The following is a 15142-nucleotide window of genomic DNA, read 5'->3' as shown; positions in this document are numbered from 1 at the left end:
TGTAAAATAGAAAAGGCCTGAGGTTGTGATTAATGAGCAGAGGAAATGTTGCTTAAGTGCCTGGAATGTCTACAGTAACTTCTACTCACTTCATAGGGTAATTCTGATAGTTTAATGATCAATTTCTGGTGCTGAATCAATAGCAAAATAGCTATGAATTTGGTCAAATTGAACAATGGAATTGGCTTAAACTAGGACTCAAAGTGGGCATAATCGCCAATGTGTAAATTGTGTCCAGACCACTAAATTTGCACTTGCGTAATTCCATGAGTTTTCCAACAAATTTTGCAGTTTTAGTAACATTACCTCCAGGGAAGGAATCTATCATTTCAGAATAAAAAAAAAGGCCAAGACTGTGAACACTTTTAATTTGGGGCTTTGGACAGTAAAGAAGTTGTCATTTACCACCTATTCTAAACATTTGCAATGCATGCTCCACTGCTCCTTTATCCACTCTATCATGTGCCTTTTCTAAATCCATAAATGCAACAAAAACTTTCTTACCTTATCTAAATATTTTTCACCATTAAATATTTGCTTTACACACCTCCTACTCTTCCTAAAACCTCCTTGTTCATCTGCAATCTTGCTCTGTCTTACCCTTAACTCTTCTGTACACTTTAACAAGTATACTCAACAGATTTATAACCCCCTATAATTCTTGCACTATCTTTGGTCCCTCTTTGCCTTTATGCAAAGGAACTATGCAGGTTCTCTGCCAATCCCTAAGTATCTTCCCCTCTTTCATACAGTTACTGAACAAAAGTAGCAACCACTCAGAAACTATTATCCCTGCCTGCTTTTAACATTTCTGTTTTGATGCCATCAACCCCAGCTGTTTTACTCCCTTTCATTTTACACATAGTCTCACACACTTTCCCACACTAACATCTGACTCCTCCTCCACCTTTCCTGACGAATGCATGAAATCACAGCTTTCCTTTCTTCATCAACATTTAACAATTCCTCAAAATATTGTGTCTTCATTAACTCGAGAAACAATTTTCTTAACATACATGTCCTCTCTGAGACTTCTGATGGAAGCAGTAGTTTCCATATCTCTAAATCTATTCACTCTCTTGGCTTTCTAAACTTAATAATCTCAAACTTTTTTTTATTCTCAGCAAAATTTGTTGACAAAACTCTACCCACACCCTCTCCACTTATGAAACCTCTCACTCTCCATATACTTCCCCCCCTCCTTATAACTGAAAGAATTAGAGGTAAGACAGAACGTAGGATTGCGGATGAGCAAGGAGGTTTCAGAGTGGGTAGGGGATGTGTAGATCAAGTGTTTACATTGAGGCATATATGTGAACAGTATTTAGATAAAGGTAGGGAAGTTTTTATTGCATTTATAGATTTAGAAAAGGCATATGATAGAGTGGATAGGGGAGCAATGTGGCAGATGTTGCAAGTATATGGAATAGGTGGTAAGTTACTAAATGCTGTAAAGAGTTTTTATGAGGATAGTGAGGCTCAGGTTAGGGTGTGTAGAAGAGAGGGAGATTACTTCCCAGTAAAAGTAGGTCTTAGACAGGGATGTGTAATGTCACCATGGTTGTTTAATATATTTATAAATGGGGTTGTAAAAGAAATAAATGCTAGGGTGTTCGGGAGAGGGGTGGGATTAAATTATGGGGAATTAAATACAAAATGGGAATTGACACAGTTGCTTTTTGCTGATGATACTGTGCTCATGGGAGATTCTAAAGAAAAATTGCAGAGGTTAGTGGACGAGTTCGGGAGTGTGTGTAAAGGTAGAAAGTTGAAAGTGAACATAAAAAAGAGTAAGGTGATGAGAGTATCAAATGATTTAGATAAAGAAAAATTGGATATCAAATTGGGGAGGAGGAATATGGAAGAAGCGAATGTTTTCAGATACTTGGGAGTTGACGTGTCGGGGGATGGATTTATGAAGGATGAGGTTAATCATAGAACTGATGAGGGAAAAAAGGTGAGTGGTGCATTGAGGTATATGTGGAGACAAAAAATGTTATCTATGGAGGCAAAGAAGGGAATGTATGAAAGTATAGTAGTACCAACACTTATATGGGTGTGAAGTTTGGGTTGTGAAGGCAGCAGCGAGGAGGCGGTTGGAGGCAGTGGAGATGTCCTGTCTAAGGGCAATGTGTGGTGTAAATATTATGCAGAAAATTCGAAGTGTGGAGTTAATAAAAGTATTAGTCAGAGGGCTGAAGAGGGGTTGTTGAGGAGGTTTGGTTATTTAGAGAGAATGGATCAAAGTAGAATGACATGGAGAGCGTATAAATCTGTAGGGGAAGGAAGGCAGGGTAGGGGTCGTCCTCGAAAAGGTTGGAGGGAGGGGGTAAAGGAGGTTTTGTGGGCGAGGGGCTTGGACTTCCAGCAAGCGTGTGTGAGTGTGTTAGATAGGAGTGAATGGAGACGAATGGTATTTGGAACCTGATGATCTGTTGGAGTGTGAGCAGGGTAATATTTAGTGAAGGGATTCAGGGAAACCGGTTTTTATATAGCCGGACTTGAGTCCTAGAAATGGGAAGTACAATGCCTGCACTCTAAAGGAGGGGTTTGGGATATTAGCAGTTTGGAGGGATATGTTGTGTATCTTTATACGTATATGCTTCTAAGCTGTTGTGTTCTGAGCACCTTTGCAAAAACAGTGATTATGTGTGAATGAGGTGAGAGTGTTGAACGATGATGAAAGCATTTTCTTTTTGGGGATTTTCTTTCTTTTTTGGGTCACCCTGCCTCGGTGGGAGACGGCCGACTTGTTAAAAAAAAAAAAAAATATATATACAGTAAGGCCCTGCTTTACGGCGTTCCACTAATATGGCAATGTCAAATTATGACCAAAATTTGCTACACGGCAAGCGGTCTTTCAAATACGGCACCCCCACCCTGTTTGTTTACATTTTCCGTGACCTCATCTATTATGTCAGGAATCTTTCCAAAATTTCAAGTGTTTTAAAGTTACTGCATATTTTATATGTACTCTGATAATTATACTTATGTGTACCTGTACCTAAATATACTTACACACTGTGCTGGTGTGCAGGTACACATTAAAATTGCTAAGTCTCTCTCTACTCATGATGCCAATACTATTTTTTTTTTTATCACACTGGCCGATTCCCACCAAGGCAGGGTGGCCCGAAAAAGAAAAACTTTCACCATCATTCACTCCATCACTGTCTTGCCAGAAGGGTGCTTTACACTACAGTTTTTAAACTGCAACATTAACACCCCTCCTTCAGAGTGCAGGCACTGTACTTCCCATCTCCAGGACTCGAGTCCGGCCTGCCGGTTTCCCTGAACCCCTTCATAAATGTTACTTTGCTCACACTCCAACAGCACGTCGAGTATTAAAAACCATTCGTCTCCATTCACTCCTATCAAACATGCTCACGCACGCCTGCTGGAAGTCCAAGCCCCTCGCACACAAAACCTCCTTTACCCCCTCCCTCCAACCTTTCCTAGGCCGACTCCTACCCCGCCTTCCTTCCACTACAGACTGATACACTCTTGAAGTCATTCTGTTTCGCCCCATTCTCTCTGCATGTCCGAACCACCTCAACAACCCTTCCTCAGCCCTCTGGACAACAGTTTTGGTAATCCCGCACCTCCTCCTAACTTCCAAACTACGAATTCACTGCATTATATTCACACCACACATTGCCCTCAGACATGACATCTCCACTGCCTCCAGCCTTCTCCTCGCTGCAACATTCATCACCCATGCTTCACATCCATATAAGAGTGTTGGTAAAATAATACTCTCATACATTCCCCTCTTTGCCTCCAAGGACAAAGTTCTTTGTCTCCACAGACTCCTAAGTGCACCACTCACCCTTTTCCCCTCATCAATTCTATGATCCACCTCATCCTTCATAGACCCATCCGCTGACACGTCCACTCCCAAATATCTGAATACATTCACTTCCTCCATACTCTCTCCCTCCAATCTAATATCCAATCTTTCATCACCTAATATTTTTATCCTCATAACCTTACTCTTTCCTGTATTCACTTTTAATTTTCTTCTTTTGCACACCCTACCAAATTCATCCACCAATCTCTGCAACTTCTCTTCAGAATCTCCTAAGAGCACAGTGTCATCAGCAAAGAGCAACTGTGACAACTCCCACTTGATGTGTGATTCTTTATCTTTTAACTCCACGCCTCTTGCCAAGACCCTCGCATTTACTTCTCTTACAACCCCATCTATAAATATATTAAATAACCACGGTGACATCACACATCCTTGTCTAAGGCCTACTTTTACTGGGAAATAATTTCCCTCTTTCCTATGTACTCTAACTTGAGCCTCACTATCCTCGTAAAAACTCTTCACTGCTTTCAGTAACCTACCTCCTACACCATACACCTGCAACATCTGCCACACTGCCCCCCTATCCACCCTGTCATATGCCTTTTCCAAATCCATAAATGCCACAAAGACCTCTTTAGCCTTATCTAAATACTGTTCAATTAAAATAATAATCACTCTTGGGCACACTAAATGTCTTATTTTGCATCAATGTAGTCATTTTCATTAATCCAGCTATGATATTTTCCTCAAAATTATATATGAAACCCATTACACAGCATATAAACAAGATACATACACTCAGAATAAAAATTGATGTAAATATGAGCTTTGTTTACAAAGCAGCTGTGTAGGTAGTGTCGGAAGAATTACGTTTTCTCTAGTCAAACTGTGGGATAACTGTAGAAAAACATTCTTTTCATATGCTTTTATATATAGCAATTCACGACCCTTGTGGGTTTAGTGCTTTTTATTATAATACTACTAATAATATTATTATTATTAATAATAATAATAATAATAATATTATTATTATTATTATTATCTTCATTCACTCTAAAAATGGTGTGTTGCTATTTGTTTATTCTGAACTTAACTTGTACAACTTGTACACAATGTAAGAGTATTTGTACTGTGAGGCAATTAGTATTATAATAAAAAAATATTGAGGTAAATGTTTTACAAACTTACAAACGGACGTGAATGAACTAAAAGTAGACACATATTAATACGCATTTATTTCGCCTGACCAAGTGATCGTCCACTATCTGTTCAGTTTGTGTTCTTACATTGTCTCAACTCTGTATCTCGTTCTCTCTCTCATTGACTCTTTCGTTAACTAATTGGCTCTCATTGACAATGGCGTCTAAGGTTAGCTGTGATAAAAAGAGAAGTCGTAAGCCTCTTGCTTTAAGTGCCAAGTTACAGGATGATGGTGTGCCATTATGATTTTATTCAATAAACACCCTGCCACTCACCTCTCACACATTAATATTAATATTTTAAGGTAAGTAATAAGTGTACTCTGTGTGTATCTTACCTTTTATTGTGTTTTTAATGCCTATTTCTACTGCTAACTTAATATAAGTTAGTGTAAACTTGTTGTCTGGCATTTATTGCATATTTTATGTGTGCTCTGATAATAATACTTGTGGAGCTGTGTGGTAGCCGGGTGGAGGGACAACATTACGTTTTCTCTGCTCAGCCATCAGAGAAAACGTGTATGAATCTGCGTTTGGCCCAGCCACTCCCTCACTCCACTTTTGTTTACAATTTTCGGCATGAATTATTCATTACTTCTACCTTCGTTTATGATGGGATCTATCGTAGTTGTTAGAAATGATTAAATTCAGTGAACAAGGCATGTCGATGTTAATAATATGGCTCTGGGCCACAGTGTAGGTAGCCGGTAGGTGTAGCCCAGGCTACACCCACCGGCTACCTACAAATAAATACTACTCACCTCTCTTCCTATATTAAGACTACACATATTTTAAGGTAAATAATGAGTGTATTGTATGTGTATTTTACCTCTCTGAGATGTTTTAAATATCGTATATTAAGTATGAGACGGGGAGCCAGGGCTACCTACACATGGGCTACCTGCACCTGACTTCCTACAAATAAGTACTACTCACCTCTCTCCCTACATTAAGATTACAAATACTTTAAGATAAGTAATGAATTTACTGTGAATGTATTTTACTTTGTGTGTTTTTAATGCCTAGTTCTATTACTAACTTAATATAATTTAGTGTAAACTTGTTGTCTGGCATTTATATGCATTTATAAATGGAAAAAAATGGTGTTCTGCCTTTGGGCGATGTCTGTTTTCTGGTGACAGCCTCGAACCTAACTCGTCGTATAAGTGGGGTCCTACTGTATCTCACTTCTGCTTTGTAAAACCTCTCATGCTACCTTTTTCTCCCTCACTACTCTCTTTACTTTGTCACTCCACCAAATACTTCTCTTCCATCCAGCACCCACCCTCCTATATCCACAAACTTCTGCTGCACACTAACACTGCATTCTTAGATCTACCCAATACCTCTTCAACCTAATCACCTATACTCTCACTAGCCCATCTTTCTCTAAACAGTTGCTTGTATATTACCGTAACTACCTCCTCCTCTAATTTATAAACTTATTACACCCTATATTGTATCTTGTGTACTCATTTATTCTCTTTTTTTTTTAATATGAATTACTTATTACCAAACCTCTTTCTATACTAAGTTAAATTAAAGGCCCCCCATTATCATTTACCCCCCTGGCAGTCCAAACTTACCTCTTATGGCCTCTACAAATGATTCTCCCACTTTAGTGTGTAGGTCTCCCACCACCATTACTTTCTCACTTGGTTCAAAACAACTCCCTAAACATTCACTAAACATCTACCAACATCTCTCCACTCCTCTCTTCTCCAGGTACATAAACACTTACTATAGCCCACTCTTATTTTAATTAACACTCTTTTCCTTCCATAAATGAACATCCAAAATTACCAATACTCCTTCCTTAGCTCTAACTCTCTCATATACACCTAACCTAATCCCATTTATTTCTTCCCACTCAAAAAAATCCACACCATACACATTTAAACATCTCAAATTTAAAATGATTTCTTTTACATTTAGTAATTAATACAGGAGAAAGGTTTATTAGCCCCTTGGCACTTTAGTCACCATTTATGACCTCGCACTTCAGTTACCTTTTATGACCTGGCACTTTAGTCACCTTTTATGACACAATTCATGGCACTGCTTACGGAAGTACGAGTTATTATTGTAGTCATACATTATAAATTACAATATACGTACTCACCTTGGCGTCTTCTTTGGAAACATACTCGACGAAACCAAAGCCGCGATGCTCCGAGCTACCAGGTTTACTAGGCAAACGGACGGCTTTTAGCTCGCCAAATGTCCTGAGTGAAAAATACACCAAACATGAATAAAGCATTTCATAATTTTTTTTTTTTCAACACACTGACCATCTCCCACCGAGGTAGGCTGACCCAAAAAAGAAAGAAACCCTTTCACCATCATTCACACATAATCACTGTCTTTGCTGAGGCACACAGACATGACAGTTCGGATGTCATTCCGAACAGAAAATAGCTCAAACCCCTTCTTTAACCCTTTGAGGGTTTCGGCCGTACTAGTACGGCTTATGACCCAGGGTTTTTGATGTACTAGTACGCCTAAATTCTAGCGCCCTCAAATCTAGTGGGAGAAATCTGGCAGGCCTACATATGAAAGAATGGGTCTATGTGGTCAGTGTGAACAGTATAAAAAAAATCCAGCAGCACAGTGCACAATGAGGAAAAAAAAAAATTTGACCGTTTTTTTGGAATAAAACAGCAACTTTGCACTATATTTTCGTATGGTATTTATTGTTGTATTCTAGTTTTCTTGGTCTCATTTTATAGAATGGAAGACATATTACAGAAATTGAGATAATTTTGACTGGTTTTACAATAAAAAGTACCTTGAAATTGAGCTCAAAGTGGCAGAAATGTTCGATTTTTACCAAAGTTCAAAAGTAAACAAATCATGCCAAGCGTCCAATACACGTCAACTGGTGAGTCTAATATTCTTTCGCAAGTGTGCCAATAGTATTTATACCATTTTTTACACTAATGCAGTAGTCTGCATAACAGTAAATCTTCTATTTTTTGTGAGAATAAAAATTCGAAGTGGAAAGCAAAAGAATATAAGAGGGGCCTTGAGACGTGACTAATGAACAGAGGAAATGTCATTTTAGTGCCAGGAATGTCTTTCTTGTTTATTCTGGACCCTATTTGGAAATTGGCATCTTTTGAAATTTGTGTGAAATTGGCAAAATTGCTAAATTCTGACCACTGTACTGGATAGTTGAAATTAATAAATGGGTAGTTTCTTGCACTCATTCGATAGAAAAAAATGGCGTTCTAGCGAAATATTCATGTTTTTTGTCGACTAGTACAGTGGAATTGGCCGAAAATGGGGCTCAAAGTGGGCAAAATCGCTGATGCGTAAACATCGCCGAAACCACTAACTTCGCGAGAGCATAATTCCGTAAGTTTTCCATCAAATTTCAAACTTTTGGTGTCATTATGATCGGGAAAAGATTCTCTAGCTTTTCATAAGATAATTTTTTTTTTTTTAAATTTGGCTGACCCTGAGAACGAGTCTCGGAGAGGGCCTGTCGACCGTCAAAGGGTTAAAGTGCAGGCATTATACTTTCCACCCCCAGGACTCGAGGCCGGCCAATCCGTTTCCCTGAATCCTTTCACATATTACCCTGCTCACGCTCCAACAGCTCAAGAAGTCCCAAAAACCATTTGTCTCCATTCACTCCTATCTAACACGCTCGCACATGCCTGCTTTATGTCCAAGCCATAAAATTATGTAACTTATTTAAATATTACTAGTGATCTAATTTAGTAAATTTAAGCACTGCATTCTTAGTCCAAACTTATCGCCAAGGTCCAATAAATAAAAAATTCTTTGTGTAAAGAAAAAAGTGAGAGGGAGGAGGAACCAGTGCATAAGTGATACTAATAACCTTACAAGCACTCATTAACTGCTAGTTATTAAGTTTCTAGCAGAAACTCTACAATAATTAAAAATAATTAAGGGTAACCAAAATTATCAGTACATATACTAAATAATTTCGTACACAACACATTGAAAAAAAAAATAATTTTGAAGATTTGCCTTATTGCAATGTTTTTTTTTTAAATTACAGGTTAATATTTAAAAGTGTGATTCAGATAAAAATTAGTTTGCTTATAATGATATTCAATAGCAAGATCATACATAGATGGTTATGCTGAACATGTGAGCAGCATCAACACTAAGTACATATACTTCTCAACTTAACTTACATAAATAACTGCCTCACTTCCTTCCAGGTTGCTTGGAATGGTATATTCCTCACCATTATTTTGGAAGATGTCTGTGCGCCTGTCTTGTGCATTCTCCTAGCACTCTTTAATTCACTTCTGTTAAAGATAATACACAGTGGTGAGAACTACATCATCATCAAATACAATCTTAATGAAAGCCTCATGTGAAGACTGCAATACAAAAGTATTTTAGATTCTTTCGTAGTAAAATTGAAAAGGTAAAATTGAAATAAGACCAAAGTACACATACTGTATGCAGTGTAGGTATGAGAGAGGATAGCTAGGTGAGGGTGTGGTGTTGTGTGGTGTGGGTGTGAATGTGTGGTGGGGGTGTGAATGTGTGGTGTGGGTGTGAATGTGTGGTGTGGGTGTGAATGTGTGGTGTGGGTGTGAATGTGTGGTGTGGGTGTGAATGTGTGGCATGGGTGTGAATGTGTGGTGTGGGTGTGAATGTGTGGTGTGGGTGTGAATGTGTGGTGTGAGTGTGTAGTTGGGTGTGAGTGTGGTGTAGGTGTGAGAGAGGATGGCTGGGTGTGAAAGTGTGGTGAAGGAATAGTGGGCACTCTGGAAAACAGGTCCTAGGGCAGCAACTCCCCTAGTGGAAGCTATAGGAAACATTATGGTAGGCATACTGTCTATAAGGATGTGAAGGGTATGGTATGGGTATGAGAGAAGATGGCTGGGTGTGAGGGAGGGAGAAAGGGAAAGAGGGTTATTTTTTAAATGAGTTGATGTATGTAACAGCACTTAGATAATCAATAGTGTTAGGAATCCTTAATCTAACATTGTAAAAACCCTGTGTAAAAAAAAAAAAAGGAAAGGGAGGAGACAGAGACAGAGAGAGAGAGAGAGAGAGACACAGAGAGAGAGACAGAGACAGAGAGAGAGAGAGAGAGAGAGAGAGAGAGAGAGAGAGAGAGAGAGAGAGAGAGAGAGAGAGAGAGACAGAGACAGAGAGAGAGAGAGAGAGAGAGAGACAGAGACAGAGAGAGACAGAGAGAGAGAGAGACAGAGAGAGAGAGAGACAGAGACAGAGAGAGACAGAGAGAGAGAGAGACAGAGAGAGAGAGAGAGAGAGAGAGAGAGAGAGAGAGAGAGACAGACAGACAGAGACAGAGACAGAGAGAGACAGAGACAGAGAGAGAGAGACAGAGAGAGACAGACGGAGACAGAGAGATAGAGAGAGACAGAGACAGAGAGAGACAGACAGAGACAGAGACAGACAGACAGGGATGGGGGACTCATTTGAGTACTTTACACTTTTCATTTTCACCTTTAAAAAATAAACGAAATTAGATACCGAGTATTAAGGCCGGGGAAAACATTTCTGCTTATTACATTTGGTGTCTATGGAAAACAGGTTCCCAACACTCAACCAACAAACAATTTTCAGGAACACACTGGAGCACCTAGCATGTGTATTTAAAGTTTCACCACTGAAAACATTGCCAATACTCTTTGGACTACACGTATACTATCATCTTTAGCTATAATCCATGCTCTTTTTAAACATCCACCTTGTGGGGCAAGAAACACATACTCTATTTTTAAAAGGATATAAATATGGCTATAAGATCAAAGATGTTGACATGAAATGAACTGTGTCATGTTTTACTTAATACAACTCCACAACAATTATGTTTTATGAACTTTATGGCCAGAATGTTCATCAGTTTTACATCAACATAAAATAGTTTCAGGGGATAGAGGTGTATCATCACCACAGACAATGGTTCTTAACCATACAAGGTTTTATTTAGAAAGCCATCAGTTGATAAATGTTAATCGATATTAAGAAATTTGAGTGATAACTCTACAATACACAATAGTATACACCAGCCACCAGGCTACTGATTGGTTGACTGTTAGTGATACACAGATATCAAAGAACTGAATTTATTGTATACAATGGTTCCCTGAATTAGCATGTATTACTTGAGTATTTATGTATGAGTAAGGTAAGTTTAAACCAACGCAAAAAACAATAAATAATGAAGTATCAGTTGTAAAAATATAAAACATGTCTTAAGTTCACAATGCTTGAAATACTCACGTTAGTATCTTTTCTGAGAGTTTAACTTGCAATGTGTGTTCTTCAAGCGTTGAGTTATTCATTTCCCTGAGAGCTTTTTGTGCATCTGATCTTCTTAGGAACTGAACAAATCCATAACCTTGAGAAAGGCCACGCCGCTTGACTATTAACACGGAGTGAACTGCTCCAATTCTCTGGAAATGCTAGAGAGAAGTTCAGCATTTAATATTAAGATTACTATGTAAAACTACAGTAGTCCCCCCATATCTGCGAGGGATACATTCCAAGACCTACTGTGGATACCTGAAATCACGGATAGTAGCAAACCCTGCAAGTCATTTTTCATTCACATACATACCTATGATAAAGTTTAATAAATTACACACAATAAGCTGAGAATTAGCACTTTTTCACTGATGGGAAGCACTTCATGGCTTCTCTTAGGCTTTGAAGAATTGCCATCATCACTACTTTTGTGCTTTGTGGCCATTATTAAGCAAAATTAAAGGTTATTTTCGGGAAACAGGAAACCGTGGGTATCTGAAACTGTGGATACTGAATCTGTGGATACAGGGGTTCAACCGTATTTTTACTGGGCAGGTACCTACAAGAAGTACTATATGAGCAGTGTGAAGCCTCAGTAGACCTGCAGGCTGCTGTCAGCAACAGTCTGGTTGATGAGACAGTCAACAATGATGCCTGGCCTAAGACAGGGTCTAAAGCATAATGAATCTTGAAATCATCACAGGCATGCCTTAAATATTTTTGCACTTATAGTCAAAACCCTCCCCTCCAAACTGAACAAGGGGCTCTGTTCCAAGAGGTCCCCCAAAATCTCAAATCCGCAATTAATACAAAATTATGCCTTTTAAGCGATTCAGCAAATTATGGAAACATAAAAACAAACAACTGCAAAAATCAATTTGAGAATGAACAAGGGTATGGGTCACCCTGCCTAGGTGGGAGATGGCTGACTTGTTAAAAAAAAAAAAAAAAAAAAAAAAAAAAAAAAAAAAAAAAAAAAAAAAAAAAAAAAAAAAAAAAAAAAAAAAAGGATAAGGACCAAGATACAGTGCAACCTCTACTTGCAAGCGTGTCCATGCGCGAGTTTTTCCAAATACGAGCAGTCGATGGGTCGATTTTTTGCTTCTATGCGCGAGCAAAATTTCCACAAGCGAGTAGACCTCAAGGCAGGTTCCTTGACACCGGTGAGGGGCTCTTGCTCTTGATCTCAGGAATTGTATCTCATTTGTTTGTTGGACTATCTTATTGAAACTTGGGCAATGTATGATGGAAAGATGCTTCTTAACGTACACCAAAAATGAAAGAAATCTAAGCATAAATAATGGAGTTCACTTTTCACCAAAATTAGTGGTAATTTTGAATGGTTTTTATGGTTGTATTCTTGTTTTCTTGGTCTCATTTGATAGAATGGAAGATATATTACAGAAATAGATATGATTTTGATTGCTTTCATGATGAAAAGTGCCTTGAAATTGAGCTCAACCTAGGAGAAATGGTCCATTGCTTGGCTGTTTCAGAGTAAACAAATATGCAGTTGTGAATGGGTTGACATATTTATACAATTATTGCAATAAGGAATAACAGTAAATCTTATATTTTTTGTGCGAATAAAAGTTATAAATAACTTATATAATAATAATAATAACAATAATAATATAGTAATAATAATATGCATAATAATAATATGAATAATAACAATACTTTTTTTTTTTTCAACAAGTCGGTCGTCTCCCACCGAGGCAGGGTGACCCAAAAAAGAAAGAAAATCCCCAAAAAGAAAATACTTTCATCATCATTCAACACTTTCACCACACTCACACATTATCATGGTTTTTGCAGAGGTGCTCAGAATACAACAGTTTAGAAGCATATACGTATAAAGATACACAACATATCCCTCCAAACTGCCAATATCCCAAACCCCTCCTTTAAAGTGCAGGCATTGTACTTCCCATTTCCAGGACTCAAGTCCGACTATATGAAAATAACCGGTTTCCCTGAATCCCTTCACTAAATATTACCCTGCTCACACTCCAACAAATCGTCAGGTCCCAAGTATCATTCGTCTCCATTCACTCCTATATAATAATAATGTACTACATATAATAATTATAATAATAGACGGCTTCAAAAGGCCGTCACTAGATGGCAGTGTTTACCACAACAAAGAGGGAGTGGTTGTGGCCACCTCCACCTGTTACATAATGACATATTTTATTCATTCTAGAGTATATATCGTGCTTCTATGTTATTTATATTGTCTGTTATGTCATATTAGATGAACTGTGATATATAAATAAGCCGTATAGATGATATTAGCGAAATTATTCATGAAGTATTTTGCCCGGTCTCCAGACACACTCTCGTCCACCGCCGACACCGCCCATACCACTACATGAATGACATATTTTATTCGTTTTAGAGTATATATCAGGTTTCTATGTTATTTATATTGTTTATTATGTCATATTAGATGAAGTGAGATAGATAAATAAACCGTAGAGTTGATATTAGTGAAATTATTGAAGTGCAGAATTCCACTTGAACGGATTAATTGCATTTCAATTAATTTAAATGAGGAAAATTGACTCTGCAAACGAGCAAATCCAGTTGCGAGCAAGGTCATGGAACGGATTAAACTCGCAAGTAGAGGTTCCACTGTACTTGCTTATCAAGGTATTTTCGGACTGCATAGCAATTAGGGGTATGGCAGTTGTAAGACTGAACTATGTGGCTGAAGTGTCCAACAAATGACAATGACGAATCTAGGGAGACACTCAAATGCCTCACTGATCTCACAGACTGCAAACTGACAGTAACACAATTGAAGGCACAAAAATCTCTACTCTGAACTCCCCTGAGATTTTCCCTGACAATCAAAACTGCTGTCTTATCCTTATTTAATTTCAATTTCCTTGTCATCCAAGTTTAAATAGCCAATCAAAAATAACTAAAATGAAGTTTTGCATCTTTCACATTGAAAACCCATGTGGAGACCTGTGTATCATCAGCATAAAAATGATAATCAACCCTGTGGGTATCCAACAGTAGCTCTAAACCACTAATAAACAGCAAACAATACTGGTCCAAGAACAGAGTCTTTAGGCACACCATAAGGCAAAGAAGATGACTCAGATACAGTCATGGAACTGGTCGTGACAGCACTGAACCTTGAAACACTCTCCAGATAGACTTCCTAAGGCCACAGCCAAATAAGATCACTTATGAGTAATCCATGATCAATGGTATCAAGTACAGGTCGGCCATGACTAATCTGGTTCCATCAGTAATCTGGCATTAATTTTTGCTAGCATAATTTAAAATTTCTGGGGTCAATGCAACAAACTGCCACTACTGTGTGGTGGTGCTACTTGCTGCGTAAGTCATTCCAATTGGTTTTTCTCCATTTATTGTTATAACCTGCTCACTTTTAACTTTAGCCACGGTTCCAACAAATAAAGGAAATGCTTCTTGTTGTGTAATGAGCAAACACTGTACACTGTCCATAAAACATAAGGTGGCTTTAAAGCCACTATTGGTCCCGTAGTATAATGCCATGAGCTCAGCTCTCTCAGATAAGCTGTGACTGGTAAATTTGGGCCTATATATGAGAGAATAGGTCTGTGTGCTAAGTGTGCACTATGTAAAGAAAATCCTGCAGTACACAGTGCATGAGAAAAAAAAACTGCAGCCATGTTTCTGGTGTAAAGCAGTGAATTTGCGTGTATTTTCATATGGTTTTTATGGTTGTATTCTCATTTTTTTTTGGTCTCATTTGATAGAATGGAAGATATATTACAGAAATAAGAGATGATTTTGATTGGTTTCAGGACAGAAAGTACCTTGAAATTGAGCTGAAAGTAGTGGAAATGTTCAATTTTTGCAG

The 15142-nt window shown here is 38.1% G+C and overlaps 1 protein-coding gene across 2 annotated transcripts in view; it reads right to left on the bottom strand.

Annotated features, from left to right (window-relative positions):
- Positions 1–15142, bottom strand: part of LOC128692336 (probable RNA-binding protein 19) — an 81452-nt gene that overhangs the window by 6549 nt on the left and 59761 nt on the right. For both annotated transcript variants that reach the window (XM_053781447.2, XM_053781446.2), the window contains exons 13-15: positions 11254–11435; positions 9180–9296; positions 7133–7235 (exon numbers count right to left, since the gene is read on the bottom strand). In XM_053781447.2, the coding sequence (XP_053637422.1) occupies positions 7133–7235; positions 9180–9296; positions 11254–11435 (402 nt within the window). The remainder of the gene's footprint in view (positions 1–7132; positions 7236–9179; positions 9297–11253; positions 11436–15142) is intronic.

The sequence above is a fragment of the Cherax quadricarinatus genome, chromosome 53 (assembly GCF_038502225.1).
Source record: "Cherax quadricarinatus isolate ZL_2023a chromosome 53, ASM3850222v1, whole genome shotgun sequence".
NCBI classification, from domain to species: Eukaryota; Metazoa; Arthropoda; class Malacostraca; order Decapoda; family Parastacidae; genus Cherax; species Cherax quadricarinatus.
This window is presented reverse-complemented; position numbering and strand designations above follow the sequence as displayed.